We start from the raw sequence: 11291 nt of genomic DNA, 5'->3' as shown, positions 1-11291 counted from the left end.
AATAAAAAGCATGATACAAAGTTGAGTCACTTATTTATTTTAGGACGGAGGAGTATCTAATATTTCATTTCGGTTGAATGGGGTTGATGCGTTTACTGAACGCTACAGCCGTGCTTCCCTACCTGGTACTTTTACTGTTTTACCTTTTTGTTTGACATGCCCTACTGATAGATCAGAACAACCACATAGGAATTATGAGGACCAACATGGGAATCTAGAGCAAGCACAAGAAAGAAAAAAACCAGCTTCTATCTTCCATTCAGATTCAGTACTACACATTTGCATCCGTTATACTCCCTTCATTCCCAAATACAAGTCTTTTTTAGAGATTTAATATGATCTACATACAGATGTATATAGACATATTTTAAAGCATAGACTCACTTATTTTGCTCCGTATGTAGTCCATATTGGAATCTCTAAAAAGACTTGTATTTATGAACGCTCCCAGGGAGTATCAGTGCGATCGGTGGACATATAAAGAGCTTCACTAGTTACATATTTTTCTCTCCTATACAATTTTATATTTTTATAATCACACTGTCACTGAACTTGGGTACTCTAATTCATGCTCAGCTGTAGTTACCAGATACTCGTCTGCTCACTCCATCGCTTGAAATGCCAAAACTAGATACATGCAATCTACTCCCTTCGTTTCTAAATATTTGTCTTTTTAGGGATTTCAAATGAACTATCACATACGGATGTATATAGACATATTTTAGAGTATAGATTCACTCATCTTGCTCCGTATGTAGTCACTTGTTGAAATCTCTAGAAAGACAAATATTTAGGAACGGAGGGAGTACAAGCATGGTGATCCCTTCTGATTGAAAAATGGCACAATCATCTAGAATCTCTCTTTGCTCACTCCATCAGAGAATTCCTTCTTTAGTTGGCTTCACAGTTCAGTAATCCTGCCCTGCGTTGGTTAGCTGGAACAGGAATTGTCCAGATCGTGAGGGGCGGATCCTTCAGGCCACACTATCATTAGCATAGCAAACGACTGGGGAACAAAGACCAAACAATGGACTGTGGACAGTTAAAAAAAATATCTGATGAGGAGTAAGGCACTATATAAATCAAACCATCCAACATAAAGTGAGAAAAGTGAAAGAGCACAGATCAGTTACCACTAGCGTATCTTCAATGCTTCCCTAAGACCAAAGCTCATCTGCCCTTGTCCCTTTTTCCCTAGTGGATTATTCCCCTTCTGCATCATTGTTACAAATTCATTGTAGTCGATCCGGCCATCCTGGAGACAGAAAAGGGGATAAACTTCTTTATCTCTAGTATCTAATACATACATTTTATAATGAGAAAAAATCTACTTACATTGTCTTGATCAATGTCTCGGATAATATCGTCAAGATGTGCATCTCCTATACCAAACTCTTCACATGCTTTTTGCAGTTCATCTTGAGTAATGTAACCACTGCCATCTTTATCGAAGTATGAGAATGCTGCAAACAAATTATCTTCTCTCTCGACCTTGTTCAGATGCAATGTTGCCGCAAGGAATTCCCCATAATCAATTGACCCACTGTTATCAATATCCGCCTGAAAATTGCACAACACATATCTTCGTTCAAGCAAGGCCTAATGAACATGTCTCATATCTAATACAAGTAGTACATGTACAGCTAATACTCCTCAAGTGCAGTCTTTTGCCAGAACATGAAAGGGATACTCTCACATGGCAATGAAAATTTCAGAACCACAGAAGTTTAGAAGAAATACAATAGCTTATGATCTTTTTACGAGTAAACAGTACTCCCTCCGTAAATAAATATAAGAGTGTTTAGAAGTAGTGATCTAAACACTCTTATATTTATTTACGGAGGGAGTACCAATGTCAAGAATGCTATGCCCAACTGTCAAGCTATAGATGTCTCAAGAACCCTAATTTAAGAAAGCTTTCTTGAGCTTGTAGGGCTTGATAACAAGCAATATATTATCTTAGAAAGCATACAACTGAAAATACAAGTGCCATGCTGCGATAAATACGTTAGAACAGTTACCGCTTCCATTAGAGTTGCGATTTCTGACTCTTTTAAGTTGGCACCAACTCTCTGCAAGCCAGTTTTTAGTTCCTCCAATGTGATTTGGCCACTATTGTCAGTATCAAGCATTTTGAACATCTCTCTCAATCCTGCAATTTCATCTTCAGACAGATTCTCGGCAATTACCTATACGCATAACCAAGTTTAACAATAGCATCAATACTGAACATGCTTAATCAATATGCTTGGTAAAAAACCAAAGGAAAATTTACTGCAATACTCACTCTAAGGGCCATCTTCTTTAGTTTATTCATTGCTGAAAATTGTTTTAATCTAGTTAAGACAGCAGAATCAAGTGGCTTGTCAGGAGCAACTCCATCAACACAAACCCAAGGATGACCTGCCAATGTAAAGATGGCTCACTACAATAAATACTGATGCGAATACGACACTGGATGGCAAAATAGTAGTTTCAACGTGAAGTGGTGTTTATGCTTCGATGTACTCACATAGAGCTTCATGTGCAGTCAATCTCTTTCCGGGATCACGGTTCAGCATTTTCCTAACCAAATCCTTTGCACTCTTTGAGATACTGGGCCAGGGCTCGGATGAAAAATCAAGATCACCTTGCAAAACTTGTTCAAATATCCCTTGCTCAGATTCTGAAAGAGACCAGCATCCACAATAAAATAAAGAAGCGGATAACTGTCAATATTGTGTAAAAGGATGAGGTATAATAATGTGGCTAGAAGACTAGATGCATGTTTACCATCCCAGAATGGAGGGACCCCGCTCAACAAGATATAAATTATTACTCCGGCACTCCAAACATCTACTTCGCAGCCATACTGTTTCAGCAGAACCTCAGGGGCGACATAGTAAGGACTTCCAACGACATCTGAATAAATCCCACCTGTAAAAGCAATCATTTTAATGCATATTGCACAGGAAGACTTGTAGGAATAGTGATTACTTCCATAGCAGTTTCCATGTCTGAATATGTATATGTTGTAAGGTATAACATTCTAAAATCTTCAACTATCAATGTGCATGACCATGCATGTCCTTTTATTTCGAAAAAACTGTGGTCTGCAATACCCATTCCATAGCCAAAAGCCGGAACAGAAAGGCGGAAGCCATACATTTCGGTTGCACTTCCAAAATAGGCTCACCAGTCACCACAATCATATGACATCATGCTCAAGAATTCAGAACTTTGCGTGGAGTTTGGTCATCTGAAGGTTCATCACTTGCCATAACCATATACTCCACACCTGGATCGTGTATACAATCTCAAAAGCCATATATTTCCGAGATGTAAGTCTTCCAGATATCATGATATTCTTTATGATTTCACATGGCTGCCATAGCAGGTGAGCAAATAAAAGAAATTCAATTGGTGATGATATGCACTGATGACCCTTTGGGATAAAATGATAATATTCTTAGTCAATGTAGCATTACGAAGTATATGCAATCAAACGAGTACTGTGCATTTGACATCATCTGAAGGTTTTTGTTCAATTAATTAAACCAGTATCTAGACTCGATAGTCAATATCATAACTATTTGCATAGGAGCTTGGTCGCAGGTTTTGTGATTGTGCAGAAACTCAGGCCCTGTTTGTCAGCTTTAGGCAGCAGATTCTCGTAAGAAAAATCAAAAGCCGAAATAAACAGCTATTTGGAATCAGCTTTGCCAGTGAAGCTGAATCTGGATTCGGGCCATTTACAGCGCAATTGCCTGAAGCACATCCAGGTGTACTTCAGTGGCAAAGCTGATCCGCAGAATTAGCTTTGCCAGTGAAGCAAATCTACAGGTGATTCGAAGCCAACTGAAGCTGAAACAAACAGGGCCTCAATCTTATCATCACATAAAACTCCATGTCTACCTTCCTGTGCAAGTACACAGCCTTGAGCAGCAATTTCACATTCACACATGGACAAAGAAGGGCCAAATTATTACTCTTATCTAAAGTGCAGCGACATAAATTAAGTTCTCACAAGTTACAAGCTTGTGTCTCCAAGTTACTGTTATACTTGAAGACGCTTAAGTATTACTACTGTCACACAATGTATTTATCCCTGAAACTGGAATTATGAGTCCATTACTAGACATGAAAACTCGATCAAGAACACTTCAAATAATCCTAGCAGTCTAGCACAATAGTATTCAACAGCTCGTATTAAATAAAGATTCTCAACTAAAAGCTGCAAGTGCACCAATACAACACATCCACCTGGCTAAGTTAGCAGAATAGCAGCTCAAGCTAGCACTGTCCATGATATATATAAAAAAAATGCACCAGCAAAATGTCATGCACGTTCTACACTACAGCCAGCACCAAGGATAGAGGCCATACCTGGTTTGAAAAAGATAGAGAGCCCGAAATCAATGGTCTTGAGTGGCGAGTCCTCCTTTTGGTTGACAAACAAGAAATTCTCTGGCTTGAGGTCTCTGTGCATGACCCCAAGAGAATGGCAAGCCTCCACAATCCCAATGATCACCCTAGCCAGCTGCGCGGCGGCCTTCTCAGAGTAGTGCCCCCGCTGTATGATCCTGTCGAACAGCTCCCCTCCCGCACAGAGCTCCATGACGAGGTGCACGGCAACAGCATCCTCGTAAGCCCCGACTATGGAGATCACGTTCGGGTGGCCGGCGAGGTGGTGCATAATCTGGATCTCGCGGCGCACATCCTCGACGTCCTCCTCGGTGACGAGCTTCCGCTTTGCGATGGACTTGCAGGCGAACTCCTTTCCCGTGGCCTTTTCGACGCACTTGTAGGTGGTGCCAAACTGGCCCTGTCCCAGCTTCTTGCCTAGGGTGTAGAGGTCCTTGATGCGCTCCGAGTCGCGCTTGAGGACGGATTCGGCGATGAGGCCGGCGCTCTGGACGCGCTTTACCTTGGGCTTGTTAGGGTCGGAGGAGGGAGAGGAGAGGTCGGATTCGTCGACATCGGGGCCCGCGGACGAGGTGGAGGAGCACATGGAGGGGCAGGAGTCGGGCGGTGGGACCGCCGGCTCGGCGCGGGCGGCGCCGGGGCGCCACAGTACGGCGACGGAGACGGTGCTGAAGAATCCGTGGCGGTCCGCCGTGGCGCTGGGGCCGGCGCTGGGGCCGGCGCAGGTGTTCCCCATCGCGCCGGCGATGGGGGCGGCAGAGGCCTAGGCAAACGGCGGCAGCAACGGCGGCATGCGGCGGCGTCGAGACTCGGGGATTGGATCGGAGGAGGATTGGTGGAGGAGAGGAGATGGCCGGAGCTGGCCGAGGCGGGTAGGGGCTCGTGCGGCTGACATGTGGCCCACGTGAAACTGCGCGCCCGGCTTTGGCAGTGGGCACAGGGGGCGTGTCGAGGAAGCGAGGGCTGCGGGATTGGCGATGCGCGCCCGATCGGACGGCGGGGATGGTCGGATAATTTGCGTGTTTTGCTGCTGCCACGTAGGATGCAGGAAGCGACGTGGATCCTTCCTCTCTGTCTATTCCTCTCTTACTGTGTTGCGCGTACAACGGTGATGGATCCTCGCAACGGTGGTGCGCCGTGGTTATTAGATGATTGGTCGGACAACGGACAGAGTGACATTCCAGAGCAAGACGGAGACATCAGTGGTTCGGGAGCTCGGTTGCGCAGATCGCCATGGCAGTTTGGAGTCCGAGACAGGAGGGGGGCGGCTATGCCGCCGATGGCGTCGGCGGCCGCCGCTTTCATGGCGCTGCGATTGGCCGGTGCGGTTCCCCTGCTTCGGATCGGTCTCCCCCCCCCCCAATGTGCACGGCGGCCCAGGCCAGTCGGGAGGCCCCGCGTGTGATGGCATTGGACAGGATAACGCGGGGACAGTCGGCTTTTGACCGGCTGACTACTGCACCAGGGTCCGCGAAACGTTCGAGTGGCCGCCACGAAGGAGTCTCAAATTCGATGGGCGGGAGAGATGCTACGAGGGAGGGGCCTGCGCATTTGGAGGCAACCACGCCAATCATGAGGCCGATGGGGCACGCGGCCTCGGATCTGCCGCCCAGCCAGCAGCGGTTGGCGAGGGAGCCGTTGGTGCAGGCCCAAGAGCCTGCTGCTCTGTTGACCCCATCGGCCCCGCTGCAGGACGAGCAGGTGGGCGGGCTCCTAATCAGCATGCAAGGCGAGCACAGAACCCACAGTGAAGAGGCAGCGCCTCGGGAGGATTGTGACAAGGGGGCCAGTAGGGCCCAGTAGCACAGGCAACACGCACAGAGGATAGCGACAAGGGGAGTCAGGAGGGCCTAGCTGCATAAGAGTTGCGGGAGGGCCCAGTGAATCTGGAATCACGTGTGCCCATACAGAATGACAAGGTTGCATGTTGCTCGGTAGAGGGTGGAATAAATAAAGCCACTGCAATTGAGGCCCAGCCAGTGCTGGAGAAGGGGCCCCACATTGATGGGAGCCATGCACATGCAACTGCTGAGACAAATACGTCCGTTTCGAGAGTTTTGGAGGGCCTGGAACCTGAACACCAGATGGGCTTGGAAAAGGAGACGAAGCTCATTACCAATGCATGTAGGAGCCTGGTCTGCGCACCGTAGAGGGAGGATATAGAGGAGATGACAGCCAATGAGGTGGTGGCGTATGACAAGCTCAAGAGTTTCTGCTCGAACATCATCAAGCGCCTCGCCCCACCGCTTGTCAAGGAGGTGTAGGCATCGCAACTTCGCCCGGAAGCTGAACCCTTCATTTCCAAGAGAACCACCATGGCCTCCAAGAAGACCACAGCGACAAAAGACCCAGAGACACACCCGTGGAGAACTTGCTGCTCCACACCTTAGGCATGGTCCCAGACGACCTGGAGGTAGATGACGACGTCCTGCATGAGCTCAAGGCGCTTTTCGACTCGTTGTTGTGCGAGCAACATGTCCGGATCATCGCGGCGCTCTTCGGCAAGACGATCCCGTCGGCGGAGGAAATGGAGGCACAAAACGCAGTAATGGTGTGTGCTTAGCTAGGATCACCTAGCGATGTTGGGGTACATTCCTTCATGGATCTACACCCATAGGTGCTCTGCTGAAATGCTCGCGGTTTGAACAATCCAGCAAAACGAAAGGCGGTGCAGGAATTTGTGGGCACGTTAGTGGTCAACTTGATTTTCTTTCAAGAAACAAAGATGGATGTAATAGACCAATTCATAATTATGCAATGTTTGGGGCCATATTTTGATGGCTTTGCTTACTTGCCGGTGTTGGAGACTCGCGGTGGAGTGCTGTTAGCTTGGAATAGCTCGGTGTTGGAAGTGGAAGCCACTCAATTCGACACGAACTTTGTCACGGGACGGGTGCGCACCAAAACTAGGGATTCTTGCTGGATTTCAGTGGTCTAAGGACCACAAGGGGATGAGCGCAAGTGCCAATTATTGGAGGAGCTTAGGATGAGACGTGCGATATGCCCTGGAGCTTGGCTCATGTTAGGCGATTTCAACATGATACTATGAGCTTCAGAGAAAAGCAACAACAATCTTAATAGGAGCATGATGAACAAATTTAGGGAATTTGGGGAGGACCAACACCTTCGTGAGATGTACATGCACGGGAGAAAGTACACGTGGTCCAACGAGCGGGAATCACCCACGCTTACCAAGATTGATAGAGTCCTCGTGATGGTGGACTGGGAGCCGGACAATGTTGATTACCTGCCGCAGGCGCTGTCCACGGGAGTCTCTGACCACGCGCCCTTACACCTTACCACGAGTGTGGGTTTTGCCCCAAAAAGCGCTTCAGATTCGAGCTATTCTTGACCAAACTGGAGGGGTTCGAGGAGGCGGTGAGGGAGGCCTAGGTATGCGATCCCGTGATTATAGACCCGTTCAAGAGGCTTTGCTACTGCGCAACTCGGCCGTGGCCCTACAAGCATGGGGCCAGCGTAAAATCGGAAATGTTAAACTGACGATGAGAGTGGCTACATGGGTTATTCATAGATTGGACATTGCATAAGAGAATAGAGCGCTGCTCACGGAGGAAGCATGGCTTCGTCGTACTCTTAAGAAGGCGCTCCTGGGCATGGCGGCCTTGGAAAGGACAATTGACCGACAACGTTCCAGACTTAGATGGATTTGAGCAGGAGATGCCAACACCAAGATTTCCCAGGCAGTGGCTAATGGGAGGAGGGCCAAGAACTTCATTGCACATGTCAAGCTTGGTGACTCTATCATTACTGACCAAGAGAGAAAGGTGGAGGTCTTTGGGGACGACACAAGCTAGGGACAACACTCTCAACTTGCAATATCTGGGGATCGAGGCTAAGGACTTGCACTGCTTAGAAGAAATGATCACGGAGGAGGAAGTTTGGTAGGTGATTAAGGAGATGGCGCTGGACCGGGCACCAGGGCCGGACGAATACATTGGAGCCTTCTTCCAAAAATCATGGCAGATCATCAAACCAGATGTCATGGCAGTACTAATGAAGCTATTCGTTGGAGACACTAGAGGCTTCGCCAAACTTAACAAACCAAATATCATCCTCATCCCCCAAAAAAGCCGACGCTGAAGAAATAGGGGACTACAGGCCCATTAGTCTAATACACAGCATCCCGAAGCTCTTCGCAAAAGTACTTGCCAACCGCCTCTGATTACCCATCAGTCTAATACATAGCATCCCGAAGCTCTTCGCGAAAGTACTTGCCAACCGCCTCCAATTACAAATGCATGAGCTAGTGGCGATGAACCAGTCCGCCTTCATCAAAGGAAGACATCTTCACGACAACTTTCTGTTGGTTCGTCAAGTGGCGAGGAAAATTCACGCGAGAAGAACCCTCGGCGTTATCATGAAGCTGGTGTAACATCCCAATTTTCAATTTGGATGTTATACATAGGTCATCATATGCATAGCATATTTTATTTGCATTTTGGTTGTGATCCTAGAAACCTTAAGCAACTCAAGGACCCAAGGAGAGAGTTGGGGATTTTATTTATTTTCATATTTGAATTTTTCTCAAATTTGAAAAGAGGATCAATTTGGTTTTAATATGTCCCTCTCCAAATATTTCCAAAATTTAAATTAAAAGAGAGAAGATAATATGGCTTCTTCAAAAATAGAGGAATATTGGAGGAAATTTTTTTAAAATCAAATAAATATTTATTTGAGATTTTATTTGAATTAGAAAAATATGCATTTTTTGAAAATTGCATTTTAGGCCAAAAAAATGTTCACTTTGTTATAAATATTTTATTTAGACGGTGAAAATTGTTTTTGGCTTTTTTTAAAAAATATATATATTATTAGGATTTTTATTCGGGCGAAATTTATTAAAAAAAGGGTTTCTGCCCGACTGGGCCAAAGGCCCAGCCGAGCCGGGCCGCCGCCGCCGGACTCTCGGAGTCCGAGCCGGACTCCACCACCACCGCCCCTCGCCCGAGGAAGCCACCGCTCCCCTTTATATACGCCGCCACCCCCGGCCCCTCACCACCCCAAGCCGCCGCCCGCAGCCGCCTGCCCGCGCCGCGGCTGCCTGCTGCTCCGCCGCCGATGCCGCACGCAACAGCACGCCGCCCCGCCTCGCCGGATCTCGCCTCGCCGCCATCATCCTGGTTTTTTTTCCGAAGAATCGGTAAAAACCGATAAAACCGTCGCCCTGGTTTTTTCGTTAGATCGGTTTAGTTTGGTTTTTTCGGTTTCTCTAATTAGTGAACGTTCGTTCGAACGTTTCTGTTAGCGAATGCTTTTCGTTCGTTTATCCCTGATAGCGAACGTTCGTTCGATAGTCTTTTTCTTTTATTTTTTTCTGCCAGGGACCTATCCGCGATTATTTTTATTGTAGATTAGCCCTGATCTTCAAACGTTCGCAACTTTTTGCTCGCTTGTCCAAATCCAGTGAAACCAACGCCAAAATCTTCGTCTCAGACCCCTCTTTCCAGTTAACCAACTTGAACATGATTTTGACAATTTAAAATTTGGTTGCAAGCAGATTTGAATTTGAATTTCTTTTGACCGCAGTTTGAGTTTCGTAGCTCCAATTTGATTGATTCTTTTTGCAAATCGAAGCTCTTCTCTTATACTTTCGATTTGGATCTTTTCTCTTGAGTTTACCCTTGCACCTATTGCTTGAGTGCTTATGTATGCTTTTGTTTGTTTGCGATAGAGTTTCCAGAGTGCGAAGCGTGCTACTATGAGTCACTAGGGTTTTCAGATCGTCAGCAAGGCAAGTAACACTTTGATCATACCCCTTTATTACCCAGTTTTTATGCATTACTTTCAAACCCTCAAACATTGCATGAGTAGGATCTGTTTAACATGTGGGTATTGGGAAGTAGTTGTTCAGGTAGTACCTATTGCCCTTTTCAATTAAACCCTTGGAGTTACTTCTATGTTATGCTTATACTGCTATGCTATGCTCGTAGATGTGGTTTGGTTTGAGTGATTCATGACAGTTATGAGCATTATTATGAACTAAGGGTTTATTTAAGGTGGCCACTTTAACACACATCTGGATGGATTGTTTGTGGGCACCTGGGGTAATCCAGTGTTGTCCTAGGAGATCCCGGGGAATCCGTGTGATCATCCTATGGTCCACCACCCAGGCTCAAAGGGATCATAAAATTATTCATGCTAGAAACTTCCATGTGCAGCCACAAGCCATTATGGGCTCTGGCATAATTGAGTATGTTGTGTGACCCCTTTTAGTGGTAAACTAGCAAATGTAGGGGATTTTAGGTGGTACGGTTTACCCATCGAAAGGGCTAATGCTTCTGAAAGACTGTGTATCGGTCATCGTTTCTCAAACATCATGCAGTGCGAGAAATCAAACGGAGGAGATCGAGTCTTGTGGGGAAAAGTGCGCAAACCTCTGCAGAGTGTACAAACTAATCATGGTTAGCCGTGTCCCCGGTTATGGACATCTTGAGTATCTGGTGCTTGAATTATTATGTTGATCTCATCACTTTACTTAAATTAACTTGTTGGGTTAATGATTATTAATTTGGGATTGAGATGGGGTTACCATTCTCAATGTTTTCAACAAACTTTGTAGTAAAATAAAATAGATTCCTTTGTTGTAGGGAAAAACTAGCTTTCCGCAAAAATAACCATAGAGCCTCCACCAGCCAAATATGCATATAGTCATAGCTGCTAATTGTTAATTGCTCTACAATGTTATTTTGCCAGCATATTCCATGTGCTGACCCGTTTCGGGCTGCAACGTATTATGTTGCAGACTTTTTAGACGAAGAGTAAGGTGCTCTAGGTCGTTGTCTTGCGCTCAGCTATGCTGTTGGAGTTGATGGGGTCATTTTACCTTCGAAGCCTTCCGATGTTATCTTCATTAGATGGCCTTCAGC

General features: G+C 46.2%; 1 protein-coding gene across 3 annotated transcripts; it reads right to left on the bottom strand.

The window, feature by feature from the left end:
• Nucleotides 1–233: 233 nt before the first annotated feature.
• LOC125537139 (calcium-dependent protein kinase 17) lies at nucleotides 234–5337 on the bottom strand. Of its 3 annotated transcripts, none has more exons than XM_048700435.1 (8): nucleotides 4366–5337; nucleotides 2773–2916; nucleotides 2513–2665; nucleotides 2288–2403; nucleotides 2022–2189; nucleotides 1336–1560; nucleotides 1134–1255; nucleotides 234–1055 (listed from the first exon to the last, which is right to left on the bottom strand). In XM_048700435.1, exons 1-7 carry the CDS (start codon nucleotides 5138–5140, stop codon nucleotides 1136–1138), a joined length of 1701 nt encoding a protein of 566 aa, XP_048556392.1. In that variant the 5' UTR covers nucleotides 5141–5337; the 3' UTR covers nucleotides 234–1055; nucleotides 1134–1135. The 3 variants fall into 3 exon arrangements, with proteins under 3 accessions (XP_048556392.1, XP_048556391.1, XP_048556393.1); XM_048700434.1 differs by having other exon boundaries at nucleotides 234–1032; XM_048700436.1 differs by having other exon boundaries at nucleotides 234–1006.
• Between the last annotated feature and the right edge of the window lie 5954 nt (nucleotides 5338–11291).

This window comes from Triticum urartu, chromosome 2, assembly GCF_003073215.2.
Source record: "Triticum urartu cultivar G1812 chromosome 2, Tu2.1, whole genome shotgun sequence".
Classification (NCBI taxonomy): Eukaryota; Viridiplantae; Streptophyta; class Magnoliopsida; order Poales; family Poaceae; genus Triticum; species Triticum urartu.
Note: the sequence above shows the minus strand (reverse complement) of the source record. Positions and strands in the feature narration are given on the sequence as shown.